This window comes from Pteropus alecto, unplaced genomic scaffold (genome assembly GCF_000325575.1).
Source record: "Pteropus alecto unplaced genomic scaffold, ASM32557v1 scaffold50, whole genome shotgun sequence".
Lineage (NCBI taxonomy): Eukaryota > Metazoa > Chordata > Mammalia > Chiroptera > Pteropodidae > Pteropus > Pteropus alecto.
Genome location: NW_006431918.1, coordinates 18,174,630 through 18,189,950, shown reverse-complemented (window position 1 = coordinate 18,189,950; position 15,321 = coordinate 18,174,630). Strand labels below are relative to the sequence as shown.

At 31.1% G+C, this 15,321-nt stretch overlaps 1 protein-coding gene across 1 annotated transcript in view; it reads right to left on the bottom strand.

Moving 5' to 3' along the window:
- Positions 1 to 2,422: 2,422 nt before the first annotated feature.
- LOC102878872 (probable ATP-dependent RNA helicase DDX60) overlaps positions 2,423 to 15,321 on the bottom strand; it is a 69,279-nt gene continuing 56,380 nt past the window's right edge. Inside the window, exons 30-37 of the mRNA XM_025042381.1 lie at positions 13,328 to 13,432; positions 12,557 to 12,757; positions 11,728 to 11,832; positions 11,436 to 11,580; positions 9,565 to 9,686; positions 7,436 to 7,583; positions 4,243 to 4,385; positions 2,423 to 3,135 (exon numbers count right to left, since the gene is read on the bottom strand). Coding sequence (XP_024898149.1) covers positions 2,980 to 3,135; positions 4,243 to 4,385; positions 7,436 to 7,583; positions 9,565 to 9,686; positions 11,436 to 11,580; positions 11,728 to 11,832; positions 12,557 to 12,757; positions 13,328 to 13,432 — 1,125 coding nt within the window. The 3' untranslated portion in view covers positions 2,423 to 2,979. The remainder of the gene's footprint in view (positions 3,136 to 4,242; positions 4,386 to 7,435; positions 7,584 to 9,564; positions 9,687 to 11,435; positions 11,581 to 11,727; positions 11,833 to 12,556; positions 12,758 to 13,327; positions 13,433 to 15,321) is intronic.

Below are 15,321 nucleotides of genomic sequence, written 5' to 3'. Positions count from 1 at the left end.
TTTATATAAGAGTGCTATGAACAGGCAACTCCACACCAAAAAATTAGATAATCTATGTTAAATGGACAGATTCCTAGAAATATACAAATTACCAAAACTGACTCAAAAGAAATCGAAAATTTAATAAAATTTATAAGAAGTAAAGAAATTGAATTAGTTATCAAAAATGTCCTAACAAAGAAAAATCCAGATGAGCTGGCTTCACTGGTGAATTCTACCAAACTTTTAAAGAAGAATTAACACCAATCTCCCTAACTCATTCTATGAGGTCTATGTTACCCTGATACCAAAACCAGACTAACATATTTCAAAAATACAAAACAAAAATATAGACCAATATTCATTATGAATATAGAGGCAAAAATCCTCAACCAAATACCAGCAAACCGAATCCAACAGCATATTTAAAAGATTATGTACTATGACTTAGTAGGATTTATGCCAGGAATGAAAAAAAATTCAATGCAAGAAAGTCAATCAACATCATGAGCCATATTTATAGAATGAAGGGGGAAAAAAAACCACATGATCAGCTCAGTTAATACACAATAAGCATTTGAAAAAAAGTTATTTCATGATTAAAAAAAACAAAACAAAAACAAAAACAAAAAGAAACAGCAAACTAGGAATCTAAGAGAACTACCTTAACATGATAACAGACATTTACAGAAAATCTCACAGCCTATCAGCTAACATCAAAATGATCAAAGACTGAAAGTTTTCTCCTATAAGATCAGGAACAAAACAAAGATACCTGCTTTCACCATTTCTATATCCAACATTTTACTGGAAGTACTAGCCAAGGCAATTAGGTGAGAAGGAAAATAAAACCATCCAAATTGGAAAAGAAGTAAAAATCTCTCTATTCACAGATATAATCTCATGTATAGAAAATCCTGAAGAATCCACAAAATAACTTAGACCTAATAAACAAATTTAGGAAAGTTGTAGAGTACAAAATCAAAAATCAGTTGTATTTCTATACACACGTAAGTTCTCTCTGAAAAGGATATTAAAGCAAAAAATCCAATTACAATAGCATCCAAAAAATAAAATACCTAGGAATAAATTCAATGAAATAGGTTCAAGACTTACATAGAAAACTACAACATTGCTGAAAGTAATTTAAAAAGACCTAAGAAATGAAAAGACATTTTATGTTCATGGACTGAAAGACTTAATGTTGTTAAGAAGACAATTTGCCCAAAGTGATCATAGATTCATTGCAATTCCTATCAAAATTTTCACATTCTTTTTTGCAGAAGCGGAAAAAATCATCCTCAAATTCATACGAAATTGCAAAGGACCATGAATAACCAAACAATACTGACTACGAAGAACAAAATTAGAAGACACAATTCTCTATTTCAAAAGTTATAGTAATCAAAACAATGTGGTACTGGCATAAGGATAGACATAAAGACTAATGTAGAATTGAGAGTTTAGAAACAAACCTATACATCTATGGCCAACTGATTTTTGACCAGGTGCCAAGACCATTTAATAGGGTAAGAATTCAAAAATTGGTGCTGGGACAACTGTATATCCACATGAAGATGAATGAAACTGGACCTTATCTCATACCATATACCAAAATTTATTAAAAATGGATTAACAATCTGAATATAACAGCCCAAACTCTAACATTCTTAGAAAAAACATAGGGATAAATCTTCATGACCTTGAATTTGTGAATAGAGTCTTAGATATGATACCAAAAATATGAGCAACAGAAGAAAAAATAGGCAGGTTAGACTTGATCAAAATTTAAAACTTTTGTGTATCAAAGGACATTATCAAGAAAATGAAAAGACAACTTACAGAAAAGGAGAAAATATTTGCAAATCATATGTCTGATAAGAATCTAGTATTCAAAATGTATAAAAAACTTTTACACTCAAGAACAAAAAGAAAAATTAAAAAATTAAATGTCTAACCAATGTACTTTATACTTGAAACTAATAAAATAAAATTAAAAAATATTGTAGTAGGTTATCTGCAGAAAAAAAATTTTAAATGGTCAAAGAACTTGAATAGACATTTATCCAAAGAATATATACAAAGAATATATACATCTTTTTCTAATATGAAAAGATGCTCAACATCATTAGTGTTTAGGGAAATGCAAATCAAAATCACAATGAGATATATATCACTTCGCACATCCACTAGAATGGTTATAATTTTTTTAATGAAAATAAATGTAATGAGATTATGGAGAAATTAGAAACCTTGTACATGGCTGGTGGCAATGAAAAATGGTTCAATTGCTGTGGAAAATAATTCAGCAGTTTTTCAAAAAGTTAAATATAGGGTTACTATATGACTCAGCAATTCTACTCCCAAGTATTTACCCAAAAGAATTGAAAACAAGTACTCAAACAAATACATGTACATTCATGTTCATAGCAGCACTATTCACAATAACCAAAAGCTGAAACAACCCAAATGTTCATCACCTAGATAAACTAATTGTATATACACATACAATGGAATATTATTCAGCTATAAAAAGGAGTACAGTACTGATAATGCTAAAATCTTGAAATGTTATAGTGAAAGAAGTCAGACACAAACGCTCAAAAAAATAGGTAAATCCATAAAGATGGAGAGCAGATTGGCAGCTGCCAGAAGTTGTGGGATGGGAGGAACAGGACTTACTGCTTAATGGATACAGACTGTGTCCTTGGGTTAATAAAAATGTTTAGCAACTAGATAGAGGTGGTTTATGTGCAATCTTATGAATATACCAAAAGTCGCTGAATTGTTCATTTTAACATGGTTAACTTATGTTATGTGAACTTCATCTCAATAATAATAATAAATAGCATTTTAAAAGTAGTTCCAAGTAAATCATATCTTCATGACTCAAATTATTGCATCTTAAAATTATCTTCATAAGTTATAATGCCACAGCATGATGAACATTAATTCCAAAAGCACTTATGTCTGTAAAGAGTGTTAAAATAGAAAAAGGTCCTACCCGTTATCCACAGTGAGTGCTGACAGGGAACCGGTTTTGTAGAAATTCAATGCATAACCATTCAATGGACACTTCCTTCCATTTCTATTACATTTTACCAAGGAAAGGAAAGGAACGTTTTCAACATTGACATAAATTGTTCGTAGCTTAACCTGAGAAATGCAGAGATTTTAGATTATTTGCATTTTTCTCTTGAGATATACCTCAATCTATTATAAAATTTGATTACTATGGTTTATTACATCTAGCTAACTAAAACAATAACCCAACAAATTTTAATAAAATATTGTCAAACGTTCAGTGTATTAAGGTTCTCCAAACTTTGATATAAATAACCAAATAAAATCAGTAAAAACATCAGTACTCAAAATATTAAAACTTTTTAAAATCATGAAAGTGATATCTCTAACTCAAAATTCAAAGTTATATAGTCACTTTTACAACCTCAGAAATATATTACAAATATTTTTTTAAATTCATTTTTCCTGAAAAAATATTTGCAAGCTTACAAACCTATACGGGTATCAGCTACACATGATGTCTTGTTCTTTTTTTCTATGCGCATCTCTTTTTTTCTTTCGAGATATACGTATCTGATTTTGGCCATTGGTATAATCACAGGTGATTGGAAGTTATTTTCCAATCAGCATGCTATGGATAAGGTATCAGGATCCAGGTAGGACCAGCAGTAATTATGTGGGGCAGTAAACAAAGTGGCTCTTGTATTAGTTTTAAAAATTTGATATATATTTATCGAGTTTCTACTCTGTCCCAAACACCATTTTTAGGTGTCAGATCACAAAAATGAAGACAAATACTAATTGCCCTCAAGTGGCTTATAGCAGGGCTTCTCCAATGTTAACATGCATTTTTATCTCAATAGTTCTGAGCTGACTCCCAAGATTTATCATATCTAGTAAGTGATACTGATGCTGCTGGTTTAAGGTTCACACCTGGCATGGCAAGGGCTTAGGCCATAGTGATTCATACAGTTAAGACATATTGATATATGATAGGTCATTGAGAAAGTAACGTTCTTTTTTTTTATCTAATTCAATTTTTCTATTTTAAAACTACTGAAGTAGTAAATAATAATAATAATAATAATAATAATTTCAGAGAAAAGTACTGCCATTCTAGAGTAAGAGAAAAATGGCTTTGTTTCACTGAACATTTTGCTAGTATTAGAATCACATAAAAATTATTTATCTTAAATGAAAAACAGGATTAAAGAAAGTTTCACACCAAAATTTACATACATCATTTACCACATCCATATCAAATAAATCTTGATCGGTTATATCTGACAGGCAAGCAAACGGGGAGACAGCAGTTCTACTTTCAGTCCCAGGCATCAAATGAGAGACCAATTCAGAATCTTCACATTCTTTACTGGAAAAATCTAACAATAAATCAATTGAAAAATCAAATAAGAAAATAATTGATTACTCTGTCTCAAATGATTCAGGGGAAAATATTAGGTTGTACTGTAATAAAAAAAAGAAAATAATTGAAAACTGGTTTCTTATTAAACAAATTATTTAAAACAAATGATACTTGTTTATATCATTCTTAATAGGCAAATCATTGAAAAATTTTTTAAAAAGGAAAACATTTAAGATGAAAATTTAAGGATTATATTGCTGGATCATCACTGAGAAGGCTTTCCGCCTAAACTAAAATCATTCTAGTATCTGCTAGTGATTCTATATTTGTAGTTATGAATTGGTCTGTGTAACTCCATATCCAACCACTTAGAAATTAGACACTATTTACAAATTAGGAAACCTTGCTTCATTAAACACTAGTGAATCTGAGCATCCTAGGGCAAAATCCAGCACCATCTACCTGTCCTTTAAAATGAATGTTATTATCAATTAATTTCTCTCAAGATGTTATGGAGCTACAAAAACTGAAAAACTTCTCTTAATATAGTTAAAATTGACATCATTGCTCATCTTCTTATGCTAACTCTGTCATTCATATTCCAACATCACTCACCAGGATGCAAAAGTAATAGAGGAATGTTTCTAGGTCTTGTGGAGCTCACTCATGTCACCCTGGGCCTGAGTAGTGAGTTAAGAAAAGGTCATGTCCCTCTCTAATGGTTATCTATTTATCTATCTAATCTACCTATGTCTGTCTGTCTGTCTTCATCTATCTATCTATCTATCTATCTATCTATCTATCTATCTATCTATCTATCGATCGATCGATCTATCTATCTATCTATTCTAATCTATCTCTTCTATTCCTCCTGCTATCTTCCTTTCTTCTTCTTTGACATCTTTCTCTGACAATAATACTCTTGTTTGTGTCTCATTATTTCTCCGAATGGCTCATTGCCTCTCTTCTGCTGCTCTCTGTGCCTCACTTTGTCATGATTTTTCTTTTCTACCCTCCACATTCTCTATATTGTTGTCTCTCTTTTACAGTCTCACTCTCTTTGTCTGTCTCTGTGAATCTCTCTCTTTCTGTATGTCTATCTCTTTCTCTACTTCTTGCCTCTTTCTCTACTTCTCTCTTTCTCTCTTGCCTCTTTCTCTACTTCTCTCTCTCTCTGATTGTCTCTCTCTCTCTCTCTCTCTCTGTCTCTCTCTCCCCGACCCTCTGTCTCTCTGTCTTTCTTACACATACTTTGTGTCTGCCTCTGTCAGTCCTTCTGTTCTTTTCTATTTGTCTTTCAATCTCTATTTCAGATCCACCTGATTTCTAAGAATGTATATTCTAGTATTTTCTCTATTATGTGTGGTAAACTGGAGGATAGAATTGACAAGACAGGGGCATTAGTGTTTCATTTGGGGAACAGGCAAGTACAGCTTCACTCAGGGCTATGCTTTATGAAACACATTTAACTGAAAGTGGAAACCATGTTTTCTAATTCTGCCTCATCCATATTACTCCCATATTAATTGTTCAGTTGACCCCAAGTTTAGGAGAGAACTACAACAGTTTAATGTCTTACCCTTAAGCCTCCAACATTAAATGTATGACTTGGATTTATTAATAAGTAACCCTACAGTTTTTAACAGTTAAAATTTTGTGATTTAACACAAAACTCTGTGGTTTAATACAACCTGAATTTGTTATCTTACAGTTCGGGAAATCAGAAGTCTGAAATGACTTATCACTAAGGTAAAACCAAGGGGTAGTTAGAGCTGTGTTTGCTCTTTCTGAGAGGCTCTGAAGGAGAATATATTTCCTTGCCTTTTCCAGCTTCCAGAGACTGCCACACAGGCTTGGGCAGGTGGCTTCCTTTCATCTTCAAAGCCAGCAATGATTAGTCAAATCTTTCTCATATTACATCTGATTCTCCTGTCTCCCTTTTTCACGTATAGCAGCCCTTATGATTATATAGGTCCACACAGATAATCCAGGATAATCTCTCTATCTCAAGGCCCACTGATTCAAAATTTAATTCAATCTACAATCTTAGTTCTCCCTTTGCTACATAACATATTCACAGCTTCCCAGGCTTAGAGCCCAGACATCTTTGGTGGGACACTGTAAATCTGTCTACCACAGAAACCACCTCAGAGAAAAATACAGAAGAAAGATAATTATTTTCACCCCTCCAAACCCAACTGTAGAAACTTGCCCGGAGACACTTCGGTTCTTTTCCACAAAGTTGACTTATTACGAGCTAATTTCTCCTTCTATGGTTGAATAAACTGACCATTTGCTCTTTGTCTTTTATAAGTCTTCTGTAATATAATATAATAATATAATATAATAATAATCCTATCATAACACATCCTAATATAATAATCTATCCAGAAATATGAACAAACCAAATCAGCCCTACTGCTCCCTTTTTCTCCTTGCTTCTTCTGGAAGTGAGGAAAACGGAATTCCACCACCTTTTAGCTCTCTCTCCTACCTTTTTAACTTAGGGCACTGAGTGTACTCTCTACTTCCAATCCTTATACTTTATCTGGCATACATTACTGAATTTTCCTTATATTTTTATTTTCTTTTTCAGTTATTCTGTCCTTTCCTTAAAGTCCTGGGCAAAGCCTTAACTTCGTTAATATCCCCCAAAGTACTCAAAAAAGTACAGCATACTGACGACCACTTCTAAATATGCCAATATTCCTTTTCTTGTATTTCTAAAGTTATTCAGATTTGAAAATTTAACCAGTTAAGAGCATCAATATCTACTAAAAGACAAATCGTATCAGTAGGCAAGGAGATATTTTAGAATAAATTTAGACCACCGTATAGACCATACAGAAGTATTTTAAGCATTTAGTGCCAAATCCAATCCATGATGGCTTAGACAATTCCAAAGAACATGTCCACAGCATAGATCTAAAGGATTACATTAGTTTCCTGTGTGCTTTTTGCAGTAATTTTGTTTTTATTTTGCAAAGTTTAGTTTTATCTCAAAATATTTACACTTAATTTCTTTTACTGGCTTTACATTTTGTTTGTGGACATTCACAGTCTTACCAATTTCTGAGAGAGGTAATTGGTACTCTTTTCTCATGTCAGCCAAATTAGAAATTGATAGGAGAAAGGAACCAAAATTCTCTCTAATTCTGTTATTGTGTTCTTCTACCACTGTAGCAAATTCCTTGGGAAGAGCATCTAGAATTTTCTAGGAATAAAGAAATAGATTAATGTAACTATTCAAAAATAAAAACAAAAAGCAGAGGCTTACCAAAGTCTCTGAGACACGAGGTCACAATACTTTTAAAAGTCTGGATGAAAATATATTTCTAAATATAAATTCTATTATTTGTAAAAGTATAAGTACAAAAACTAAAATTACTTCTTTTTCTACTACCCAGGAATATAGGTTATAAAGATTTTGGTATATACAATTTTCTTCCAGTCTATTATATACAAATTTTGTTGTAGTATTCAGCTTTTGTCTAATGTTTATACTCAACATTATATCTGGAGTATTTTACCATGTCATAGAATATTATCTGAAAATATGAATTTTAGTGGCTTTATAATATTGCCACATATAGCTATGCTAAAATTCATCTAACCATTCCCTTTTTGTTGGGTATATAGGTGGCATCCAGTTCTCAGTTACAAATAATTAAAATATGTTATGGTTTGAATTGTGTCCCTCAAAAAACCATATGTTGAAATCTTAAGCTTCAGTGCTTCAGAATGTAGCCTTATTAGGAAATAGGTCATTGCAGATGTAGTTAGTTATGATGAGGTCATACTAGAGTAGGACGGGCCCCTAATCCAATATGACTAGTGTCCTTATAAAAAGGGAAAATTTGGACACAGAGACATGCACACGGGGAAAATGCCTTATGAACATAAGGATAGAAATCAAGGTGATGTATCTACAAGCCAAAGAATGCCAAAGATTACCAGGAAACTACCAGAAGCTAGGAGAGGGACAGGGAACAGATTTTCCCTGAGTCTTCAGAGAGAACTAACTCTGTCTGGGCTTTTGGCCTCCGGAACTGAGAAATAGCATATTTGCGTTGTTTAAGCCACCCAGTTCGTGTTACTTCGTTACAGCAGCCTAAAGAAAACTAATAAAATAATATTTTTACATAATTTTTATTTGTATTTTTGATTATATCATTAGTATAAATTGAAAAAAATAAAAATATCACATTAAGGAATACTTTTAAATGATATATCTATTTACGGTCCTGTCAACATAACTGTTAACTGCAATCTTTGCCATATTAACAAGTAAACTATAGTATCCGGTTAATTTCCTTTTTATTATTGGTGGGATTATATTACATTTCATTTTCTTTGTAACTTTATTATATGGGAAAGCTGTACTTTTAGTATATAAAAAAGCATTAGATCTACTTTACATTTGAAGACTTACTAAACTGTCATTAATTGCAATCATTTTTCTGTTGATTCTTTTTCAGTAAGTAGTGATTTCATCTGTAAATAACAATAACTATTAAAATAAGAGTTAACACTTATTGAGTGTTTTCTATGTCCTAAGCACTGTTCTAAGCACTTTGTATGTATTAATTAATTTAATCCTCATAGCAGTACTATTATGATTCGCAATCTACAGATAAGTAAATAAATAAGCCTGGATAAAGAAATTTGCTTTAGCACATAGGTCACCTATGTGCTAAGTGGCAGAGCTGGAAAGGAGTCCAGGAATCAGGCTTCAAATTATTCTACGTACTTACGCTCACTGTGCTTACCTTCCCCATAGTTATATCATATTTTTATTTCTTGCCATTTGGCAACGAGTAGAATTTTTAGAACAATATTTTCAAATGGCTGTTAAACTGAATATTTATATCTTCTTGTTTCAAATATAAATGTTACTGTGGCTATTATTTCACCATTAATTGTAATGTTCGAGGTCATCTTCAATGTAATAAAAAAATCCTGTTATTCTCTTGCTAAAAACTTCTACTAGAAATAAAGTTCTCCATTTTTAAATAAGACTTCAGTCTTTTCCTGGAGAAGTTACTATATATACCAAGAACTGACTGAGGCATGATAAAGAAATAACTAGTTAATGACAGCACAATTTAGTTATTGGAAAAATCAATTGCATTGCATATTATAATGGAAAGAGTTTACATAAGATTACAAGATTGTAGTATATATTTTTCTCTTACCACTGAATGAGCAAATTTCTTTTTCAAGTTTTTCACACAGGGAGGAAGATACCGTCTTCCAAAAAGATTTGCTAACACCACCACTAAGGTTTCCATCACATCTTGAGAAAATGTCTTTTGCCCTGTTTAAAATAAAGAGCTTAATTTTTCAAAACTTTAGAGAACAAAATTCATCATTTTAGAAGTACAGTGAGCCATTTCCTAAAACTTAAACTTAAAATTTCAAGGTAAGACACATTGAAAAATTCACTTTCCAGACATTTGGTGAATTTTTAATAAATTCAATATAAGTTTATAATAATGCCAACTAATTGACCCCCATACTGACACAGATTGTTGGTACCCTTGGGTCCATGCTTAGCTGCAGGAACCAAAAGAAAAAACAAAAAACAAGAACAACTGTTTGCCCTTTAGTTCTGGAATCGCCCTGGATTTTATCATGGTCCTCAAACCTTCCCTTCGCTGCCTGGTTCCACTCAGTGTTTCCCACCTCTCCTCAAAATCTACTAAGGAACGAAGGCCTTATGCTGCTTTCCAAATTCCTGAAGCCAAAGGTTAACCCGCACCCACTCACTCTTAAGCAAACATTATAGTCTAACTACTACCCATGTGTTGACTCCTGATAGTTCTCTCCTGGAATATGTATTTCCTACATTTCCATGTGCCCAAATCCTTGTAGTATGTTAGGGACTAAATCTCAAGGGAAAACCTGTGTCTGATCCCTGATTTTTAATCAGCTACAGCATTTAACAGAATGCCATGTCCACACTGATAGCCACTTAATGACCGATCAGTAAAAGAATGAGTAAACAACACACATTCACGTGAGAACTTGGAAACTTTAATAGTGTGAAGCTACATGGCCTCGCACTATCAGAGAAATGCGGAGCCCTGAGAGTGAAGCTCCTGACTTCAAATAAACAAACAGAAAACCTCAATTTGATGTCTTTCTACCGACAGCATTATGACAAATTCATTTTAGTTTTTTTATTCTTTTAACATTGTGATACATTACTCACAATATTTATAAAATAACTAAAATTCAGTGATGATTGCTTTCTATAATTCTTTTGTAAAAAAATATAGATTAATATGGATTAAAGGCTTTATGATTTGATGTATTAGTAGTTCTAAGGTACACAATATTATTTTCATTATTTTATGTCATTTTAACAAAAGTTGATAATTTACTGAAAATAAAATGAACAATGGGGTATTAATTATATATTTCAGTTTCCAGCTGTCTTTGAGTTTGGATCATATCACTTTCTTTCTTTCTCTAGCAAATTAAATTTCAATGTGATAAAGTTATGGAAAAGGAAAATATAATTTATTATTTAAAAAAATAAAATCGTCACAGGTAACACTGTGATGCTATCATATTCTTACAGTTTGTATTTGACTTAGAACTTTACCTTCATATTTTACTGTGATATAGCTAATAATTAGGACTTAGATATGAGTATATCAGAGGCCTATTTTTCATACCAATGACCGGATGTAAAAAGGACAAATTAGCAATTCTATATATATATTATTGCAATTTATTTCAATTGATATATATTAAAAATGCCTCGTGATTTCAGAAGAATTGTATTTATTATTCTAATGGTTTAGTTTTTAAAATTTAAAGTACATTAAATGGTCATTTGAAACATATCACAAATATACCATGTCTATATTAATAATATTTTTATAAACATATTTAATGATATAAAATAAGAAAAATGTTCAAAATCAATTAAGAGAAAAAAGCAGTTAGAAAATGTCATACTACCCAAAAGGAATGCAGTTCTGGGGAATATGTGGATAAATTGTGTGCGTTTGTGCACACAATGTAAAGAGTGTTTCAGAAAGGAATATTTGCTTACCATCTATGTTGATTGGAATACACAACTTGTGAAATAAACATTTCTCCAGCAAGCTTACTAAAACAAAGTTGGCAGGTTCATGGTAGTGCAAATGGGACACAAGTCCAGAATACCCAGTGGGAATACACTCTGAATTCAGGTACCCCTATAAATCAATTTTAACATGTTAACCTCAGTCTCTAGATCTCAGAAATATCAAACAAATAAGTTGTTAATAAAGAAATTTTTAGTACAGTGGATTTAAATAGATGTACTAAAACTTTAATTTAGTGGAAATACGTTTAAATCTTACCTCTGTGGCCAAAAATTGCAAAGAATATATAAAGTAAAACTTTAACATGCACTTGATCTTTGGTTGCTTGAAGGACATCAATGAATGTTGGAGAACAGATAATGCCTATACATACATATATCAAAATATCAAGTTAGATATTAAGCAAATTTTGTAATGTGTCTTCCAAAAGTAATATCCAAAGGACAAGTAACATTTCTATTGTAGATCATATATATCTACGTGCAACATATAATGTATAATATGTTTTTTACATTTTTAAGTTAGGCATTGAATACTGCTTTATTATATTATTATAATTATTGTATTTATTTATTATATTTAGATATTCCATAATGTTTTATATGACATGTGTGTGTATAATAGAAAATGGTAAGAAAAACTTAGAGAGATAAATAATTGCAAGTTTATGCATGACAGGTAAGAAGTCAAAATAAGGTATAAAAATGTAAAACCAATAATTATGTTTCAGTATCTTTTATATTTTCAACCATTAGTTACTTCTTTGAAATTTGATTTTTAAAATGTTTTAGACCAGATATAATTACAGAAAAAATATGTTTCTTTTCTAATACACACAGAGACCAGAGATAATTAAAACAGGAAAATCATGGGCTTAATTTTGCATATGTTTGAAAGCGTGAAAGTTAAAAGCATGTTTTTGTGTTGAATAAGGGGGCTATAAAGGAGAATCAAATGTTACAGTGGGTTGATTTACAGTACATTATTATTTTATTCCTTTCAGCTTATGTCATTTATGCAACATTATAAAACTGAGCTTAAATGATTATATTTATTAAAGTTATTTAAATAATATGAAACAACGTACCTTTGCTTTAGCATCCTCTTTGTCATCTGCTTTGGCAATTAACAGCATGAGTCTGAGAACCAAGGATATGCTTAGAGGAAACTGACCCTTCAGCTTGGGCACGTTTGACTTCAAGAATCTTTCTATCTTAGGTAACGGAATACCATAGAAAAACACATTCCCTATAAGATCTTCTCCACGTCTTCCTGCACGACCTGACATCTAAAGAGAGAATCATAGAACAGTTTAAAATCATTTCAAATATTGTCTCTGTAAATGGTTAATGTCTAACTTACCTACACTGTGTGGAACACTAAACTTTCAAAAATCCTGAGTTATTTGTTGCTTGGCATGTTAATTTTAGCAACATTTAAAATATTATTTTATTTTACAGATCTATTATTAAAATGTGTTTGCTTTTCAGTAATACTTGTTTTAAGATCATGATTTTTAAAGTAAGGACAATTCTTGTCTTATCTTACAATGTCTTTTCAGAAACTAGTCTGAACAGAAAACATTGTAGACACTCAAATTATAATCGTAGATACTTGGCACCTTTGAGTGCTCAGAAGATACGATTACTGTTTCTTCACATTATCTTTCAGTTCAATAATATTTACCAAAGCAGGAATAGTCTCAAGAAATCTAATCTATTTAGCCAGTTAATAAGTGCTCAAAACATCTTAAAACGTAATCATATTCATACAATCTCCTGCATCTAGAACCCATTTTAAAATAGATGTTTCCAGTCCCTATGAATATAAATGTAATACAAGGCAGTAGTATAAATACCTGTCGAAAGTTCAAGGCATTCAGAAAAACAGAATCTTCTATAAAAACAACAGATTTACATGGCATATTAATTCCCAAAGCAAGGGAGGAGGTAGCTATTACCACCTATGGGTGAAGGGTAAAAAATAAAATAAAATAAAAAACAAATTTAACATAGACTATATAAATGTGTGCATAGTCTCTAAATATTGACTAGATTAGACCCCTTGAAATCATTTTTCTTGAGTAAAACTCCAATTGAAAGCCAATGTCAGCAAAAATACAAACTCTACTACATTTTTTGAAGTAAATAACTTTCGTAGAGATTTCTATTCACCTTAATGTTTTCCTTAATATTACAATTATATAGCATTTTCAGATTGTGAACTGATATGAAATCACAGCCATTCAGTAAGCTTTTAATCTTTTTTTTTAAATAAATAAAAACAATAGATTGTAAAAGGAGTATTATTTTTACATGAAAACATTTCTAAGAAAGGAAAACAGTAGAGAATAAACGCAGAGGGAGAGCAGGAACCAGGTCACATTAAGCATTAAAAAACCACTCTAACTAGTTTAGATTTTAAGAGAAAGGGGAGTAACATGATATAATTAATATCTATAAAATTGCTTTAGTTGGTCTTCCAACTAATTTTAGGAGGTGATGAATGGAAGCTGAATGATCTGACAGGGGCTCTTAGATTATTCTGGAGAAGATGGTGTTATTGAGTAGGAAATAGTATTCTCAATTGAGATAAGATATATAAATAAAGCAGATTTCCTGGGACTTTGCTTTCCTACCTCAATTTTAAAATGCTATTTTGATTCATATTTCTTAGAAAAAAACAGAGGCTATCAGCCATAATTTGTCCTATCTCTATCTTTTCCAAAAAATCACTTGAAGTTGCTCATACCCTTTCATGTTTCTCTCTAATCTTTTATCTCTTAAAATAGACACAATAAACGCTTTTACATTTTTCTCCAAGTTCTAGTTTAACTCCACCACATAGGTTTAGCTATATAGTATTTTACTTACCTAACAACTCCATAAATTTTTATGTCCATTATGATGTCTTTTTTATATGTTTTGACCTAGTAATTATGTAAAAATTTTAAATTAGTATACCTGCCTAATGGTGGGACCATCTGTACCTCTACTAATGATTTTATCTTGAAACATACTTTGTTTGATTGAAACATAGCCAGACCAGCTTTCTTTCGGTTATTATTAACATTTCTTTCCCTTTCAATCCTTTAGCTCTTTTTACATTTTAAATGTGTCCCATATCATTAAAAACTTCTTGGATATTTTGTTAATTAAGTTCAAAAATGTTTTTTAAAAAACTTTAAAAATGTTTCTCTTAATTAGAGTCATTAAGTTCAAATGCATCCAGTTTATTTAATGTAATTGTTATATTTGATGATCTGGATGTCATTTTATACTTTCTATACAGTTATACTTGTGCTTTCTATTAGTGACTGTTTTAAATCTTTTCATCTGCTTTCTTGGTTACTTTCTGATACATTCAAATATTTTACGTGCTTTTCATTTTTTCACCATAGCTTGGATGTTGCACGTTCATATTCTGTTCTTTCAGTGGGCACTAACAAATTTATAATCTATACCTATAAAAGCCCCAAATTGATGAATAATTTTATCTTCCATTTAGTTATTACCTCAAACAACCTCTACTTCTAAAATATATACTATCGTAAACATATTTTTCCTTTTTTATTCCTATGTGTTATTTTTATTCAGATAATAAAAGATTTAAGCTACCCATATTTGCCATTTTCTAGGGTCACTCTTTTATGTATTTTGGACATCTTTTATTTTCTTGAATTACTCTCTTTCTGCCTAATTTAGAATTTTCTTTTAAGTGATGAGGTGAGATACCGAATACTTTTAGTTTTTATTTGTCTAAAATTCTCCACTGTGCGTTCATTCTGGAAAGATAATAATCTAAGTGGAAAGTTATTTTCTTTAGGTTTTTAAAGGTAAAATTTCACTTATC